Here is a 19617-nt window from a genome sequence, read left to right as displayed (position 1 = left end):
GAAGAAAAAGCAATGAAGGTGGAACAAAAAGATACGAAGGTACCCAAAGAGAAAAGACACCCCCAAATCACTAATGTTGAAATTCATACCAGGAAACTGTTGCTACTAGGGGATTTCATTATCAGAGGCATTAACTTTGACAGTTCAAGGGGCCATGCAAAGTGAAATGCCTTCCAGGCTCTTCAGCTACCAGGAGTACCAAGCAAGTAATCTCTATAATCAGAGAAGAAACTAAGGAGTCAAACACTGATGTTGCTATCCACCTGGGAACAAATGACTTGTCCAGTAATACCCCACTTGCCATGCAGAGAGCTTTTCAGGAGCTGGGAGAGGGGTTAAAACCTTTGATACAAACAATAGCTTTTTCTGAAGTACTACCTACTTTTGGAAAGGGAGAGAAAAGATTGCAAAGTACTGAGAATTTCAATAGCTGGCTCAAAGCCTGGTGTCACCAAGAAGGATTTAGGTACATAGGAGGATGGGGCAATACATGGAAAAACAAAAGACTATACTGTAATGATGGGCTGCATCTCACTGTGGCAGGAAAAAAAATCCTTGGGGAGAAATTCAGACAATATATTTCTAGACATTTAAACTAGAAGGCGGGGGTGGCATATGGAGGCAGTTCACTTCAAGTGGTCACCCCCAGCTAAAGCTAAAGACAAGATGCGTCAGTAGAAAAGAAAGCAACGAAAACAACAATCTTAGCAAATCAGTTCTTACCAACACAGCAGGAAGTGAGACTAAACAAGAAACTAAACAGAAGATAAAAATTCCAATGAAATGTAGATGGAAAGTGATGACCACAAATGCTCGCAGTCTAAGCAATAAAGTTCATGACCTTCAAGCCCTGATGTTGGAGGCATAGACGTTGTAGCAATCATGGAGACATGGCTCAATGGTTCCCATGAATGGGATGCAAACATACCAGGCTATAATCTATTTAGGAAGGATAGAGATGGTCGTAAAGGTGGAAGAGTAGCTCTGTATGTGAGAAATGATATCGCAGTGACTGAAATGACAGGGACCTGGGGAAAGGAAGAAGCGATATGGATCACCTTAAAAAGAGATGATAGAACCTCTGTCCACGTGGGTGTTGTCTACAGACCGCCGACACAATTGGAGGAACTAGATAAAGATCTGATCACAGATATTCAAAAGTTGGGAAAGAAGAGAGAGGTGCTATTGCTGGGAGATTTCAATCTGCCGGATGTAGATTGGAAGGTTCCATCTGCGGAATCGGAAAGAAGTAGAGAGATCGTGGATGCTTTTCAAAGTGCTCTGCTCAGACAAATGGTGACGGAACCCACGAGGGAGGGAGCAACGCTGGATCTAGTGCTCACAAATGGGGATAGTGTGTCAAATGACCGAGTGGGTACCCACCTGGGCAGCAGTGATCATCAAACAGTTTGGTTTGCTATGACAGCTGAAGTGGAGGGCAGCCACTCAAAACTCAAAGTCCTGGATTTCAAGCATTCTGACTTTAGTAAAATGGGACAAAGAGAGGGAACCAAATGTATTAGATTTATCTGTGTTTAGCATGTTGTGTATTCATTATCTGATTTGTTGGCAATGTTGCTTGAAATTTTTTTAATGTGATATTAATATGTAATTTGCTGTCAAATATTATATATTTTTTTTAAAAAAAGGAATATATCACACAAAATTTTGGAAAGCATCAGCCTTTTGAAATTAGTCTATTGAAGCCTCCTTGTCATTGGTGTGGTGAGTTATTATTTTCTTCTCATTTTCATTTTTATATATATATATATATATATATATATATATATATATATATATATATAAACACATATATATAAAAAAATAAAAATGAGAAGAAAATGAGAATGAAAAGTTGGCTTACACACACTTTCTTTTTTTGATCTGTTTATTTGCATGTGTGTTCTTACTATTAAATGAAATATATTTTTTATATGAAAAATCTTTAAGCAAACAATTTACATTTGCCTTATTTCTTTGTTAATGAGTGGGTACAAGTTCGAAATACATAATATTTTATTGTATGTATGTATCTAGATCTATCTATTTTTATTGATATTCTTGGTTCCTATTTAAGTGTTTTTATTTATATATATTTTTTTATTGTTTATTGTAATATGTTTAATGCAGACCCCTGACGCAGGTGCAGTAGCACCGAAACACGGCCCGTGTCGGGTTTCTCTTCAATCACTATTAAAGGATTTTTTTAATGAAAAAACTGTGTTCCCTTTTGTTTTTAAAGGCCCATTGTGCTGTTTTTTTGCTTTAGTAAAATGGGGGAATACCTGAGGAAGTAGCTGATGGGCTTGGGAGGGTGTATGAGAAGTGGAAGGACAGTGGCCCAGGCTGAAAGAACCTATAAATATGGCCACAAACCTTTATGTAAGGAGAGTAAATAAAAGCAAGAGAAAAAGGAAACCGATATGGTTCTCCAAGCAAGTGGCTGAGAAAATAAAGGTTAAAGAGTTGCCGTTCCTGAAATATAGAAAAACTCAAGAAGAGGAACACGGAGAGGAATACCGGATGAAACTGAAAGAAGCCAATAGAGAGAGACGTCTGGCGAAAGCGCAAGTGGAAGAATAAATGACTAGAAATGTAAGGAGGGATGACAAAAATTTCTTCAGCTATATTAGTGAAAGGAGGAAGACTAAAAAGGGAATTGTGAGACTGAAAGATGCTGCGAACCACTATGTAGATAATGATGAAGAAAAAGCAAATTTGCTAAATAGATACTTTTGTTCTGTTTTCACAGTAGAAAAACCTGGAGAAGGACCACGATTGACTGGCAAAAGTACATATGAGAATGGAGTGGATATGGCACCGTTCACGGAAGGAGAGTATGTATGAAGAATTTGAAATCTAAAGGTGGACAGAGCCATGGGACCGGACGGGATCCACCCCAGGATATTGAGGGAGCTCAGAGAGGTTCTGGCATGTCCTCTTAAAGATTTGTTTAATAAATCCTTGGAGATGAGAGAGATTCCGTGGGATTGGAGAACAGCGGATGTGGTCCCTCTTCACAAAAGTGGTGATAGGGAAGAAGCTGAAAACTACTGGCCAGTAAGCCTCACTTCAGTTATTGGAAAAGTAATGGAAGCGATGCTGAAGGAAAGGATAGTGAATTTCCTGGAAGCCAATAAGTTACAAGATCCGAGACAACATGGTTTTACCAAAGGTAAATCATGCCAAACGAATCTCATTGAATTCTTTGACTAGGTGACCGGAGAATTGAATCATGCACGTGCTATAGACGTAATCTACTTAGATTTCAGCAAAGCTTTTGACACGGTTCCCCACAGGAGGCTCTTGAAGATAGGACCCGACGTGGTGAACTGGATTAGGAACTGGTTGACGGACCGATGCCAGAGGGTGGTGGTTAATGGCATTCGCTCGGATGAGGGAAAGGTGAGTAGTGGAGTGCCTCAGGGATCGGTGCTGGGGCCGATTCTGTTCAATATATTTGTGAGTGACATTGCCGAAGGGTTAGAAGCTAAAGTTTGCCTTTTTGTGGATGATACTAAGATTTGTAAGAGTGGACACCCAGGAGGGAGTGGAAAGCATAAAAAATGATCTGTAGAAGCTAGAAGAATGGTCTAACGTTTGGCAATTAAAATTCAATGTGAAGAAATGCAAAGTGATGCATAGTTGTTTTGTAAGTGCTGTGGGTTTAGAGCAGTGTTTTCCAAGTCCAGTCCTAGAGTACCCCTTTGTCAGTCAGTTTTTCAAAATATCCACAATGAATATGCATGAGAGATTTGCATATAATGGAGGCAGTGTTTGCAAATCAAGTTCATTCATATTCATTTTGGATATCCTGAAAACCTGACTGGCAAAGGAGTACTCCAGGACTGGACTTGGAAAACACTGCTCTTAACCCATAGCACTTACAAAACAACTGTACATGGCAACTATACAACCTGAATGGAGATGGTTTCGGACATCCAGCAGGTGGCAGTTTTCCTCAGACAGATCAGTCAGAGGCAGAGCAGGGGCCGCACTTCAGATGGAATGCAAATAAAAGCATCTTTGCCTCAGATATGAGCCTCCTTTATACAGAAATCACAAGCTGCAGCTGGATTAGTGACATGCATTCTGGCCTTGTTGTCGATACCAAATAACTTTGATTATCTCAGATGTGACTTGAGAGGCCACAGTATTGTCTCACTGGCACCATGTTGAAGGGATCACCTTCACAATGAGATGGGTTTCATAAGCAGTGTGCAGTGTTTTCCAGCCATAGTACCTCCACAGCTGCAAGGGAAATTCTGATAGTCCTCCTCTGGTCTGGCCATGATGTCAGCGTTGATAACATTGTTATTCTACAATTACAACAATTGCAATTGCAATGTATTTCTATATTGCTGAAATCACCAGGTTCTTAGCAGTTTACAATAAGTAAAAAAATAAAGCAGAACAAAAAGGGAGATCACATGATGGTAGGCTAGCGAGAGGCAGCCATAGAGAGGAGCTCCGCCCCCCCCCCCCCCCATTTAACATCGAGCGATTCGCGGGGTAGAACTTCTCCAAAAAAAATCCCATTTAAGGTGGGCGAAGGAGCACAGATCCCGGGAAGCTAGACCAGAGATTTTTGGAAGCGCTGATGGTGGCGAAATCACAAAGGAAAGACGGAACATGAGGCCGCACGGGAGATTCCAAGATGGCGGAGACTAGCTCCGCAGGCAAGCTGACTGTGGGCTCTGCATGGGTGGCAGAGATAGCGGCGGAGGTCTAGGCGCTGCTGGAACCGACGGTGGACCGGAAACTGTAGCGCATATCTGGTAAATTAGAGGCGATGGCCGGCAAGCTGGAGGGGCTAAGGTCCGATCTTACTACCTTTCAACAGCAATTATCGGATGTGGAGGACAAATGTAATCAACAAGACAGTCTGCAGCAGAAAATGCAGAGCAAGATTGAACACCTAGAGGCTAAACTAGACGATCTGGAGAACAGATCGCGGCGAAATAATCCCAGGTTAGTGGGCCTCCCAGAAACTATAAAAGAGTCTGACCTGCGCAGCTTTCTGGAGACTTGGCTAACTAAAGTGCTGGAACTTCCGCTAACTGAGGGGCCCCTAAGGATTGAGAGAGCGCACCGGTTGGGAGCAGTGCTTACGGAGATGGCCCGCCCACGAATTGTAATCATGAAAGTCCTTAATTATGCCCATAAACGACATTTTGAGGGCATTGCAACAGAAGGGAGCCTTACATTATGAGAACCAGCGAGTCTTGTGCTTCCAGGATTTCTCTGTGGCGGTGGCCGCGCAGCCCGTATTCCTACACTGTCCATGAACGCGGATCTTCGCGAATGCCAATACAGAATCCTACATAGGTCATATCTGACTAAGGCCCAAATTTTTAGAATGGGAGGTGTGGAGGAGCCTCTTTGCTCTAAATGCAAATATGGGGTGAACTCTTTTTTTTTCATTCGGAATGCCCGAAGGTTCAGATTCTTTGGGGGTCCCTGTTTAAATTTTTGGGAGACCTGTTGAGGACCCGGATAACGCCTTCTCCTTTGGGCGCACTGCTGGATAAACATGAATCTTTTGCTTTGAATGGTGGGGGTGCACTTCTATTAGTACGTAAAGCCTGTATGTTGCGGAAAAGGGTTATTCTCTGCATGTGGAAGGGGGAGTCACCACCTGATTATTGGCATTGGCGTAATAAATTACAGGAACTCATGTTATTAGAGCGCTGGGTGGTTGGGTTATCTTCTCGGAGGTGTCGTTTGTTCCTCGCTACTTGGGAGCCATATATACAGTCTCTGTCCCCTAGAGCTCGAAGTTTTGTTTTGAATTCTCTTCCGATCATTGGACTAGTTTTCTTTTGGGGGGGGGGGGGATTCCGGGGGGGGGGGGGAGTGGGAGGAGAGAGGTTTGGGGGATACTCTTCTGCACCACTCGTGGGGGTGGTCTGTTTGTAGGTTCTATGTCTTGTATGGGGCATATTTAGATAACCCGTCACAAGAATGTTGGTGTATAGGTCGCGAGAGGCTAAAAGAGACAAGGTCTCTCGCTTGGAGGGGTTTTATTAGTATATTTAATGTTCCGGCTATAATAGGATGCAGGGCATACATAGTTACACTGCACATTGACCTTTGTGGTTGTTGTATGTGACTATTTTGTAAACAGGGTTCATATGTTTATGCACTTCCCTGATGAACTGAGATAATAATAAAGTGCGAGAGAGGGATGGGGTTTGAGGTTGAGTTGGGGAAGGGAGGAAATATAAAAAAAATTTTTTTTGATGATGCCACCATTATCTCTTTCGCATGCAGAAGGATAAGTTAACAATTTCTTTTTTTGGTTGTATTTATTTATTGCATTTGTATCCCACATTTTCCCACCTATTTGCAGGCTCAATGTGAACGTGTTGATTATTTATATTGATGAATCATCAATAAAAATTGTTGAAACTAAAAACAGAACAAAAAAGCCAAGACAGTATCTTGGTAAGAATAATATGAACCCAAATAACTGACTTAAAACTAATTTTAAACAAATCTCTTAAAAAGATGTTTTTCACATTTTTCTTAAAATGAGAGCAGAATGAGTGTACAGTAAAACATAAAAAAATCACTCCAAAGCCTAGATGCTTGAACTGCTAAAAGTCTTATCAAATATTTTAAATCTCTTTACACCCTTAATAGGTGGGAAAACAAAAAGTGAATTGTGACATGTTCTTTTGTCTCTAGTTTTAGAGTGAAAATCTACATGATCTATCAAATAGCTCAGACATTCTGGTACATTAGCATCCTTGGCAGCGTTCTTTGCCTAGATACATGGCTGAGGCTTATTAGACAACATTCTTCTGCATGAAAGATGAGATCAGCTAGAGTCTGCATTCAGTGTCAGGCTAGTAATACTGGATAGTGCGATTTATTATAATCCCTTATATCTTTGTTATATAGAAACATACAGTGCTGTATATAATTCTTTATGCAGGGACCCTTTGCCTCCACACGTCACTTCTGAATTTGATTCTTAGCTTCTGTTTTTGAACCATCTTTCCTTTACTCATTCTTGGGATTTTAACTTTCAGGCTGATGACCTCTCTGACTCATTACTTTAACTTTCCCATTTGATTTCCAAACATTCTCTACTGGCATGCCCACTGCATGAACCTAGTCCTTTTTCCAACTGTTCTCTTTCTCAGACTTCTCCATCTAATTTCTTCCCATCTGACCATCATCTAATAACTTTGACATCTGGTCAACTTCCTCCACATTCTTGTCCAGTCACTACCAACACATTTAGGAATCTCCAGGCAATTGATGCTAATAGCGCTATAGAAATGATAAGCAGTAGTAGTATATACTTTCTACCACAGTCTCATCTCTCCTCTCATCCACTACACTATCAGTCTGTCAATAAGGCTTTGCGTGCCCTTGCTTTCCCCCTTATCTTCCTTTAATGTTCTCCAAAACCCAGCTCCAGAATTTGCTCCTTGTGTTCTGTTTGCTTTGCAGAGTACCTCTCGCTAAAATCATGTGTCCTAGCTGAATTCATGCATTTTGAATTCACGCTGCTTTCTTTCTAATCAGCTCTAGTATGTTCATGTAACAAACTCCCTTTGCATCAGCTCTCATCATCTTTATTTCAAACTCATCTCTCTCCCCAAAGTACCTCCAGTCCACCGTTCATTCTATCTGTAGACTATAGCTTACAGTTTTCATGATAAGGTTCAGAAGACAGATCTTAAGCTGTTTACCAAGTCACTTCTCTTGCCTCTGTCACACTTTCTTTTCTAAAATCTGAGAGGGAGAAACTGTACATTTTTCTCTCTTCCAAACTACTACCTAGTCCTTTAGTCCCATTCCCACCTAATTCCTCAGCCGTATTTCCCCTACTGATATTCTTCTGTCTGTCCTTTCATCAGCCATACTCTAGCTTGGTTTACTTCTTTCCTTTCAGATCATACTTTTTCAGTAGTTACCCCTTACAGGATGTCCTCTAAATTCCCCCTCTGTTCAGGAGTACTTCAAGGTTTAGTCCTTTCTCCACGTTTGTTCAATATTTTCATCAGCCCTCTTGCTACTTTACTATTTATTATATTTATTATGAAATTTCTACCCTGCATTTTCCCAAGAAAGCTCAGGTTCAATGTGGCTTACATAACAAATTAAGATGCAGCATTACAAGACAATTAATATTAATACAAGAATACAATTATTTTAAAAATTATTTTCATATTAGCTGAACACAGATCTAAAGAAGTGGACTTTAAGTAAACTTCTGAATGACATATCAACTAAACTTCTAAATGACATATAATCAACTGAGTGTCTGATATATTTGGGTAATGAGTTCCAGAGTTTGGTACTTTGGTAAGAAAAATTAGCATTATCGATAGTTTTGTAGATTTAAGTTTTTACGACTTGGGAAATGTAATATTAGGTATTCTCTAGATGATGAGGTGGCATTTCGTGGTGATAACTTAATGAGATCTATCACATAAGATGGTAAGATACCATAAAGAATCTGATGAACAAGAGCACAGAGCTTAAATGAAATTCTTTCATTGATAAGTAACCAATGTAGATCCTTCAGAAGAGGAGATGCTTTAACAGAACGCAGCGATCTATATATAAGGCAGGCAGCTTCAATAAGACCTCAATATCCAAGTCTTCATCTGTGGAGATGATATCTTATTGATCTGTCCAGTATTTCCTTTTCACTTTGATCTTGCTCCTCTTCATACTGCTTTGCAGCATCTATCTCACTGGTTGTTCGCAATCTAGCAAAAACTACTGCCTGCTGATTACTGGACCTCTTTCTAAAACCCACAAATCCTGTTTCATTGTTCAGCCTTCCAATCACCCCTATGGTTTCATTCAAGTACTCCGGTATCATTGATTCCAAACTTGCATTCGAAAAATAAATCTCTCAGGTAGTGCTAAAAGGTTTCTTTTGGCTTCATAGGCTACGTTCCATCAGGCATTTCCTGGATTTTTCTTCACACTTCTCTCATTTATTATATACCGGCTTGATTACTGCAATACAGTTTACACGGGTTGCCTCCAGGGCCGTGCCAACACGGTAAGCGAGGTAAGCATGGCAGGAGGGCGCCATCCTCTGGGGGGGGGGGGCGCCCCGCCGCCGCCGCCCCGTGCTTACCTCGCCCTCTTCTCCCCAGATCCTTTTCCTTTTTTTTTTTGTTTAAATTTACCTCTGTCTGACGGCAGCGTAGAGTTAGTGAGAAGGAGGCGGCGCTCCCCCGCACCGACGTGTCAGTCTTCCCTTCGCTCAGTTCCGCCTTCTTCTGACATCAGAAATGACGTCAGAAGAAGGCGGGACACTGAGCGAAGGGAAGACTGACACGTCGGGGCGGGGGAGCGCCGCCTCCTTCTCACTAACGCTACGCTGCCGTCGGACAGAGGTAAATTTAAACAAAAAAAAAAAAGGAAAAGGATCTGGGGAGAAGAGGGCGGGTAGTGTAGCGATCGTTTTCGGGGGGGGGGGGGCAACTGCAGGGGGGGCGCCGGAGGGGGGGGGCGCCAACTGCAGGGGGGCGCCGGAGACCCTAGGCACGGCCCTGGTTGCCTCCTCCAAAACTCATGTCCATCTGTTATTCAAGGCTCTGCAGTTTGATTCTGTTACTCCGCTATTAGCAAAAGTGCACTGACTCTCTTTTCTACTGCATTCAATTTAAAATCCTTCTTCTTGCCCATAAAACCCTCCACATTAACAATCCCCCTTATCTTTCATCGTTCATTATTCCATACACCCCTTCCCGTGCGCTCTGCCCTTTACATGCTAATTGTCTTGTAGTGCCTGCCCCTAAACAAGCTCACTACAAGTCTACCTGTCACTCCGCTTTCTTTTTCTTAGCACACATCTATGAAACTGCTTACCTCTGGACATTAGGTCTGAGCAATCTTTGCCGAAAAACCAAATTAAAATTCTTTTTCTTTCAAACTGCCTTTGGTTTTATACCTTCTTAAGTTGCTTGTCCGTATGTGTAAAATCTAAGACAAAAAGGCTTTTAAGCACAATAGCTTCTTTTCCACCCCTTCCCCACCCCCCTACTACACTCTCTAATTTTGCTAAGTATGAATGGTTTTTATTCTTTACTATTTTATTTGGCGTTTCCTTTCTGTACTTGTTTTATATTGTACACCGCTTTAACCTTCTGTAAGATAAGGTGGTATATCAAAACTCTAATAAACATAAACCTTCCACTGCAGCTGTTCTACCTTCAAACATGCTGTGATCATACTGTCCAAATATTTTTTGCTGGACCCTACCTGTCCCACTAACTATAGATCTATTTTCCTCCTTGTTTTTATTCAGACTATTCAAATGTGTCCATCTCCTCTGTCTTCACTTTTTAATTTCAAGCTCATCTTGATCTGCTCTAATCTGGCTTTCAGCCTCTATGTTCTACAGAAATAGCTCTTGCTAAATTTTCTGATAACTTGTTCCTGCTATAATACAAGGGCCTTTACTAAATTCTTAACATTCGAGGACTTTCTGCTGCTTTCAACACTGTTGATCACCACTTACTCCTTGATAGGCCATTCTCATTGGAGTTATTCATACAATATATTCTCCATTTATATGACGTGTGGCAGAAGGAGAGAAAGGAACTCCCTCAGAACTGGGTAGCTGGAGTAAATGGGCTATCCAACCCTGGGCAATGAGGTCTCTAAAATAGATGCTGCGCCAGGAACAAGGTACAGGTTAACCATTCTCAGGGCAAGGAGGTTCCTGAAACCAGATTTGGAGAAGCCCCATGGGAGGAAGGCAGAATGCAGAGCACAGATGCCTCATAGGAGGAAAAAATGGAAAAGGAATTAAGATAAGCCCTTTAAATGTATTTGGGAGTCTTGAATGGTGGTTAGGAGATTTCTTTGGTGGAAAAGTTTCTTGTAAGCATTTGCTGTTAAGGGTTAAAAGAGAAGAGAAGACGACTCCAGTTTTCTGCCAGAAGTCATGGTTTTCTGCTAAGCCCTGCCAGTTTGACACAGTATAACTTTAAAGACTGGGTTTAAGATTGCTGGAATATATATAGTAACATAGTAAATGACAGCAGATAAAGACCTGTGTGGTCCATCCAGTCTGTCCAACAAGAGAAACTCTTTATACATGGTATGCGATACTTTATATGTATACCCGAGTTTGATTTCTCCTTGCCATTTTCAGGGCACAGACCGTAGAAGTTTGCCCAGTACTGTTCGTGTACTAAAATTTCTGAAGTTAAAGTCAAAGCCCCTTAAAATTTACACTCCAGCCCATCCATATCTGTTCAGTCACAATTAGGGCACAGACCGTAGAAGTCTGCCCAGCACTGGTTTTACTTCCTAATTACCGGTGTTGCCACCCAATCTCTGCTAAGATTCCGTGGCTTGTCGGGGAGGGCATATCAAGGCTCATTGTTGCAGCAGTGACCCAACTTAAATCTGTTCTTGTGGAAACAGGTTGCTGGGCTTGATGGACCCTTGGTCTGTCCCAGTGTGGCAATACTTATGTACTTATTTGCAAGGTTGTAACCTGGAGATCCATCCACACATTTATATTCCATTACTGTCTGGAAGTGACAATAGTTTTGATCAATCTGTCTTGCAGAGGCTCTTTGATGCTTGGAATCTTACTTTATCCAACCTAACAACCATTTTTATTATTTCCAGGTTGGTATAATTATTTGTTTTGTTACTTCCCCTTGTAGTTTGAAGGCAGCCTAGTCTGTAGCTAGTTTTTCTCATATGTGAAGAATGCATATCCTGCTTGTCCTCTGAGAAAGCAAATTTGCTTACCTGTAAAGGTGTTTTCTGAAGACGTCTGGCTATCGGTTCTCACAAAACACACCCATCTCATCATTGAACTGGCTTATCAAATTTATAGTTCTATATCTAACATAGGGTAGCCTAGCACGGCCACTGTGTGATGTATGTCAGAAAGCCATAAAAGCTGTCTGGTTACTGCTCAGGCTTAGTCTCTATCCTGTGATGCCTCTCGCATGTAAGGCTTGATATCTCACTGTCTTTAGAGACTATCTATTATAGATAAGTTAACTTAGCTCTCTTGATTTCAGATCCATCAGCTGCTGAATTACGGAGGTTGATGATGTTGCATGGAGGTCAGTACCATTTGTACTATTCCAGGTCTAAAACAACACACATTATCGCAACAAATCTTACAAACGCCAAAATAAAGGAGTTGAAAGGAGAAAAAGTGGTTCACCCATCATGGATTGTAGAAAGGTGAGTGGATAGAAAATGATCAATAACTGTTCTGGGCAGTGTTAATTCTACTGATGAATAGGTATTATCAGTATGAGCTTAGCCATTTAAAATTTAAGATTGTATTTTTCCTTGTATTGATTTATTTTGTTGTTATCCACCGTTTTCTAAAACCAAGCTTAGCTCTGTTATAATCACAGTGATGCTACTCTTCAAACTGCGCTGACCATTTTTGAGACCGCTGCCTTCATTCTTCTAATCCTTGGGGGTTTTTTTTGTCTAGTTAAGCTTTCTTATTTAGAGGATCATTTTAAAAGTGATTTATAAAGGTAAAAATTTTTTCACATGTTAATCATTTGTCTGAAAATTGCCCCTCTTCAACAAGAATCTTTCAAATTTATGTGAACTCCATGGGTAAAAGTATGCACAGTTTTTGTTCTACTGTGGATGTCATGAATATTGCTCTTTCAGTAGTTGTTTTTCTCTAAGATTTTAAAGTCCCATTTTGCATAAGGGCTCTACCTGGGATAAAGGACATCCAGGTTGAAACACTTAACATTCTCACACTGTTTTACAAAAGGCTCCATCAAAAGCGGAGACTTTTTTTTTTTTTATAAAATACTTAAAAGGACATGCAGGAGTGCACCTGTATTTGCAAGCATGTAAAGCTGTAGCACCCATTTTACCAATCTGCACTTGCAGAAAAAGAACTGTCGCCGAGCTTTACACTTGTAGTAGGTACCACTTTCGCAATATGCACATGTACTTGATGGCACTTACATGTGAATGTGCCAGATTTTACAAACCTGCACATAAAGGAAGAGCCAAATTAAGGAGAGGAGCAAAACAAGTTTTTATTTCAGAATTTTTGAAGTAGTGGTATATACACAGAAGTTAGCACAGTTGCTCCCTGAATCACTGGTGGAGACTCCAGGTACAAGCAATCAAGCTGATACATGGGTGTGCTTTGGAGCAGGTGCAAAACCTGGCATGGAAATTTCTTAAAGGACATGTGTATTTTCATTCTTCTATATAATTAGAAACTTTAGGAAAGAGAAACTGTGCCCCTCATTATCTGGGCTTTTCTCGCTTTGAATGGGCAGTTTGCTGGGCAAGAGGAGCACTGAAGAAAATCGGTTATGTTGAATGGCTTTCTGACCTTATCCCCCAAGGCCTTTCCACTCCTCATTACTGGTAAGCATAAGTTCTTTGCAGAATGGGAGTCTCCGAGTGAAGGTCTTGAGCATGGCAAGACTGTGGAGAAGTGTTGTCTGCTTCCAGCAGAGGGTAGGACCTTTCAAATTCTGAAACTAATGGCTATACCTTCAGCCTTGATGTTTAAAACATCTTCAGTTGCAAGGTTCATGGCCCATCCAGACTGGCTATCCTCAGCAACCACTATCTCCTCCTTTCCCTAAGAGATCTCATGTGTTTGTTCCATTCTTTCTTAAATCAGACAGCCCTTGTCTCTCCCACCTCCACTGGGAGGCTATTCTGCGTGTCCACTACTCTTTCTATGGAAAAGTATTTCTTTAGATTACTCCTGAGCCTATAACCTCTTAACTTCATCCTATGTCCTTGCATTCCAGAGTTTTCCTTCATTTGAAAAAGGCTCATTTTAAATGTCTCTATCATATCCCCTCTCTCCTGCCTAATGTTCTGGACTCTGGCTGTTTGGTCTTTTCGTGGGGGTGGGGGGAGAAAGGGAGTTGTATATCAGCGGGGAAGGGAGTTTTATGTCAGCTACCCTGATGTCTGTGTCAAATACCCCGTGAAGAAAGTTTCCCCAAGACATGGATCAACGTTGAGGTATAGATGCCAGTAGTAAAGAAGCACCCTCACTGAAGTTTTGACTATTAGCCAAGCATAACTCAGATTTCCCTACTTGGGTATTTTTGTGTGCAGAACCTGAACATTCCTGTTGGTTTCACAATAAACCAGTGGTGTTATGTATAGTGGAAGGCTGTACTAGTTTCCCACTGTTTTTTTTTCCTTTCCTTGGATGGAAGAGAGGAAGCCCCCCCTCCTCCCCCACCCAGAAAATCGTTTTCATTGACTTCATTCATGAAATTAAAACATAGAGAAGGATTATTTTGGCCCACCCAATCTGCCTGTTTGTACCTGCCTGAACTTTTTCCACAGGTCTTAGTAGTTTTATTGTCCTTCCCCTTGCTCTGCCACTAAGATTCTTATGTGTCTATTGTATGCTGTCATGTTTTGGAGCTTATAACCTGTGCTGAAAGTCTTTTCTCCAGGTGTCCCTCACCTTGGTGAAAAAGTATTTTCTCATGTTTTTGTGTTTCCTACCCTTCAGTTGCATATGGTGACTCTTTGTTCTTGAACATTCCGTTCTATAGAAAAAGCTACCTTGTGCTTTATTGAAGCCTGCTAGGTACTTTATCATATCTCCTCTTTTTTTTTTTTCTTGTTTCCAGAGGAATACACCTTTAACTCTTTTTGGTCTTTGTGTAATGCTTTTTTTGGTGGCTGAATTGCCTCTACCGTATCAATTTTCTTCTGCAGATATGGGCCTTCAAACTGAACACAGTACTTGAGGTGGGATCTTGCCAAAGATCTGTAAAGAGGGAATATTATTTCCTTCTTTCTACTAGTGATATTTCTCTTAAAGAACCCAAGCATTTTATTGGCTTTCCTAACCGCTTTGACATACTGACTGGCTATCTTGTGGTCATCAAACATGATCTCCAGGTGCCTCTCCTGATGAGTGATTGCCATTTCTTCACTTGCAAAAAAGTACTTGACCTCTGGATTTATGCATACCAAATGCACAATTTTGCATTTACTTGGATTAAAACATATTAAATCTAAGTAACAGTATTTCCAATTTAAAAGAAATTAATTTTATTTATCCCCCCAGCATGTTTACTCTGGTAATTTTCATATGATCTCCAAATAGGCACACTTTCCCTTATAGCACTTCCTCTTGAAAAGGACTGGGTCCAGCACTGTTCCTTGTGGCACTCTACTGGTGACTTTCCTTGTGACCAGAGTACATCCTGTTAATATTCTCCAAGGACAAGCAGGCCTCATTATTCTGACATGTGGGTTACGTCATCTGATGGAGCCAGGTGTGGACTCTGAATAGTTTGAAAAGTAGAAAGGTCTAGCAGCGTCCCACTGTGCAGGCTCTGGGGCCTTCTCGCCTGACTCTTGAGCACGGGTCCTCCAGTCTTGTTTTTTCTGCGGAACTGAGGATGATGAATCTTTTGTTCTGTGCTTTTTATTCTCTGCCTCACACTGTGCTTTTGTTTTCAAAGTGCCTTCCCATTCAGGTATTTCCCTCTTATTGTTTTTTTTTGTAGGTTTTTTTTTTTTTTCGGCACTTCCCTTTCTTTTTCGTGTGTGGCAGCATGCTTAGGCCGCAGCCCCGACCTCAATTTGAATGCTTCCCTTTTTTTCATTCAAGATTGAGGTGTTTAATTTGGCGGAGCTTCTTTTTTACAATGTCCCAGTAGACACCCCCCCCCCCCCCCCCCCCAGTGGTTTTGAGTGCTGCACTAAATGCAGGCGTTTGATATCTGCTATGGACACACAGTTGGTGCTTATGGTGTTTTGGGTCAGATCATGACTCCGCATATGCAGGCAAGAACTCGGAGAGTGCGAATGACTCAAAGGGAGCAAGTTTTTGGCTCTTTGATGGCCGGACCATCGACTTTGGCACCGGCAGCATTGACCTCCATGGCTGTTCCGTCTCTGGCATCCACAGGAACACAGACATGAGTGAGTCTCCACCTTCATCAACACTAGGCACTGTTAGCAGGTTCTGGAACCTGTTAGCTTTGGACCCAACACTGATTTTGACCTGTGAGGTTTCGGCAGTGTCCTTATCAGCACCGGGAGATTGAGGCTCTATGCATCAGGGGAAGCCCACGAAGCACAAGTGCTGGTCTTCCTCGACACACAATGCCGGGAGCACCGGGGCATCAGTGGATCCAATACCTGAGAAGCGCTGGCACTGGAAGGAGCACTCTCTCTCTTTGGAAAAGGTGCAGGTACTCGAGTCACTGAGTGGCTCGGTCCCTGCTACTGATTTGGTACCAACTTCTCAGGCAGCCTCTGCCCCAGCTTTCACGCCTCTGCTGATGTCCATCTTCAGTGAGTAGTTCTGTAGCATGCTCTGGGAGGAGCTGATGCAGTTGCTGCAAGGGGCTCTCACTTGGCCTCGAGGGTGCTTGGGCCATTGCCAAAACAGCATCAGGCCCTCCCCGAGGCTCCATCAGTGCCGGTGCCCAGGTCTTCGATGCCAGTGCCTCACCAGGCATCTATATCAATGCCTGGGCAGGCAGTGCCACCCTCAACATTGGTGGAGGAAGCTTCCCTGAAGTCTGGAAGTAGAGCTGCTCCTTAAGCTTCTAAGAGCATGGACTAGTGTAGGATGCCTTCCTCCTCCATTGGGGGATAGGTCTACTGTATGCGTACCCTCCCGTACCTCTTGTAGAGAAGACTTTGTTGAAACTTAAGCATGTCAGTGGGACCATGATTCTGATTGCGCTGTAGTGGCCTTGACAGATCTGGTTCCCTCTACTTCTGGAATTACCCTCTGGGGAACCGTGGAGATCGGAGTGTTTTCCAACCCTCATAACTCAGAATGAGAGATCTGTTCTGCATCCAAACCTTCAATCTCTGGCTCTCACAGCTTGGATATTGAGAATCTAGAATTTGCTTCCTTGGGTCTTTTGGAGAGTGTCTCTCAGGTCTTGCTGGCTTCTAAGAAAGATTCAACTAAGAGGTGTTATTCTTTCAAATGGAGGAGGTTTGCCGTCTGATGTGAGAGCAAGGCACTAGATCCCCTTGTTTGTCCTACGCAGACCCTGCTTGAATACCTTCTACACTTATCTGAGTCTGGTATTAAGACCAACTCTGTCAGGGTTCACCTCAGTGCAGTTAGTGCTTCTTAACGTGTAGAAAGTAAGCCCATCTGTGAACAGCCTCTAATTCAATTCATAAGAGGTTTGCTTTTGTCAAAGCTCCCTGTCAAACCTCCACAGATGTCATGGGACCTCAATGTTGTTCTTACCCAGCTGATCAAAGCTCCCTTTTAAGCCTGCCATCTGAAGTACTTGACCTGGAAGGTCATTTTCTTGGTGGCTGTTACTTCAACTCGTAGAGTCAGTGAGCTTCAGGCCTTAGTACTGGATGCTCCTTATACTAAGCTCTATCACAACAGAGTAGTCCGCACGCCCCTAAATTCTTGCCAAAGGTTGTGTCGGAGTTCCATCTAAACCAGTTGCTTGTCTTGCCAACATTCTTTCCCCGACCTCATGCCCATCCTGGTGTGAGCGCCTTGCACACTTTGGATTGCAAGAGAGCATTGGCTTATTATATGGAGCGGACCAGGCCCCACAGACAGTCCGCGCATCTTTTTATTTCTTTTGGGGGTCACCATCTGGAAATGCACCATCTCTAATTGGCTGTCAGATTGCATTTCCTTCACTTATGCCCAGGCTGGGGTGACCCTAGAGGGTCATGCCACTGCGCATAATGTCAGAGCCATGGCTGCGTTGGTAGCCCACTTTGGTCAGCCTCCATTCTTCAGTCCACACATTCACATCTCATTACTACCTGGAGCAGGATTCCCGACATGATAGTCACTTCTGGCAGACATTGTTGCAGAATCTGTTTGGAGTATGGCATCCAACTTCACCCCCCTAGGCCCATTTTATTTTGTTCCAGGCTGCACTGTCATTCAGATTGTATATAGTTTTAGGTTAATCTAAATACTGTCTTCGCAGTTGTGAGGCCCAGTTGACCAGTGTTTGTTTTTGGTTTGCCTGGATGCTAGGGATTCCCTACTTGTGAGAATGAATAGGCCTGCTTGTCCTTGGATAAAGCGAAGATACTTACCCCTAGCAGGTGTTCTCCGAGGACAGCAGGCATTATATTTTCACAGTCCCTCCCACCTCACTTTGTGGTTGTCTCCTTTCTTATTTTTACCTTTTTGCTGTAGTATATAACTAACATACCCGTGTTCTTGTGGGTGTGGGTGGGAAGGCACTCACGCATTCACGTTGGAGCATATCTCACACTCCACAAAGCTCTACTTATGCTTGTCATAAGTCTCGGACTGGTCGATGCGGTCGGCATCACCCACTTATGAGAATATTAAGGCCTGCTGTCCTCAGAGAATACCTGCTACAGGTATGTATCTTTGCTTTTTTACTAATTAGACAATGACAATATTTGGAATGACGATACATTAAGGTTAGGAAATTCTACTTTCAAATTTGAATCAGGTCTAAAAATATTAGGAGTTCTGTTAAATAGCAGTTTAGTACCTGAATTACAGGTAAATGCAATGATTAAAATATCTTTCCTATTATGAAGGAAATTACAGAGACTCAGGAGCTACCTTGAATTGCCATCTTTTCGTTAGCTGTACAAAATCTATTGCTATCTCAACTGGACCATTGTATTGTAGTCTATAGAGGTTATGACATATTTTCTTAAAGAATTGGAAACAATTCAGAAAATGGCAGCAAGACTGATATATTCTGTGCACAGATATGACAAAATCACTCTTGTGCTTCACTGGTTGTCCATAGATGTGCTTGTATAATTTAAACTATGTACTATGATATTCAACATAATATATGGAAGGGCTCCCCTTTATATGTTAGATTTGATATGTTTTCCAAAAGGTAATAGGTCTTAGGTATTACAAAATAAACTGATACATAAGTAATGCTACACTGGGAAAAGACCAAGGGTCCATCGAGCCCAGCATCCTGTCCACGGCAGCGGCCAGTCCAGGCCAAGGGCACCTGGCAAGCTTCCCAAACATACAAACATTCTATACAAGTTATTCCTGGAATTGTGGATTTTTCCCAAGTCCATTTAGTAGTGGTTTATGGACTTGTCCTTTAGGAAACCGTCTAACCCCTTTTTAAACTCTGCTAAGCTAACTGCCTTCACGTTCTCCGGCAATGAATTCCAGAGTAATTATGCGTTGGGTGAAGAAATATTTTCTCCGATTTGTTTTAAATTTACTACACTGTAGTTTCATCGCATGCCCCGTAGTCCTAGTATTTTTGGAAATCGTGAACAGACGCTTCACATCCACCTGTTCCACTCCACTCATTATCATTACCTCTATCATGTCTCCCCTCAGCCGTCTCTTCTCCAAGCTGAAAAGCCCTAGCCTCCTTAGTCTTTCTTCATAGGGAAGTCGTCCCATCCCCGCTATCATTTTAGTCGTCCTTCGCAGCACCTTTTCCAATTCTACTATATCTTTCTTGAGATGCGGCGACCAGAATTGAACACAATACTCAAGGTGCGGTCGCACCATGGAGTGATACAATGGCATTATAACATCCTCACACCTGTTTTCTATACCTTTCCTAATAATACCCAACATTCTATTCGCTTTCCTAGCCGCAGCAGCACACTGAGCAGAAGGTTTCAGTGTATTATCGACGACGA

At 42.2% G+C, this 19617-nt stretch overlaps 1 protein-coding gene across 4 annotated transcripts in view; it reads left to right on the top strand.

Annotated features, from left to right (window-relative positions):
- REV1 (REV1 DNA directed polymerase) overlaps positions 1-19617 on the top strand; it is a 339104-nt gene that overhangs the window by 67728 nt on the left and 251759 nt on the right. For all 4 annotated transcript variants that reach the window (XM_030201417.1, XM_030201416.1, XM_030201418.1 and 1 more), the window contains exon 4: positions 12030-12198. In XM_030201417.1, the coding sequence (XP_030057277.1) occupies positions 12030-12198 (169 nt within the window). The remainder of the gene's footprint in view (positions 1-12029; positions 12199-19617) is intronic.

This window comes from Microcaecilia unicolor, chromosome 4 (assembly GCF_901765095.1).
Source record: "Microcaecilia unicolor chromosome 4, aMicUni1.1, whole genome shotgun sequence".
NCBI lineage: Eukaryota > Metazoa > Chordata > Amphibia > Gymnophiona > Siphonopidae > Microcaecilia > Microcaecilia unicolor.
Note: the sequence above shows the minus strand (reverse complement) of the source record. Positions and strands in the feature narration are given on the sequence as shown.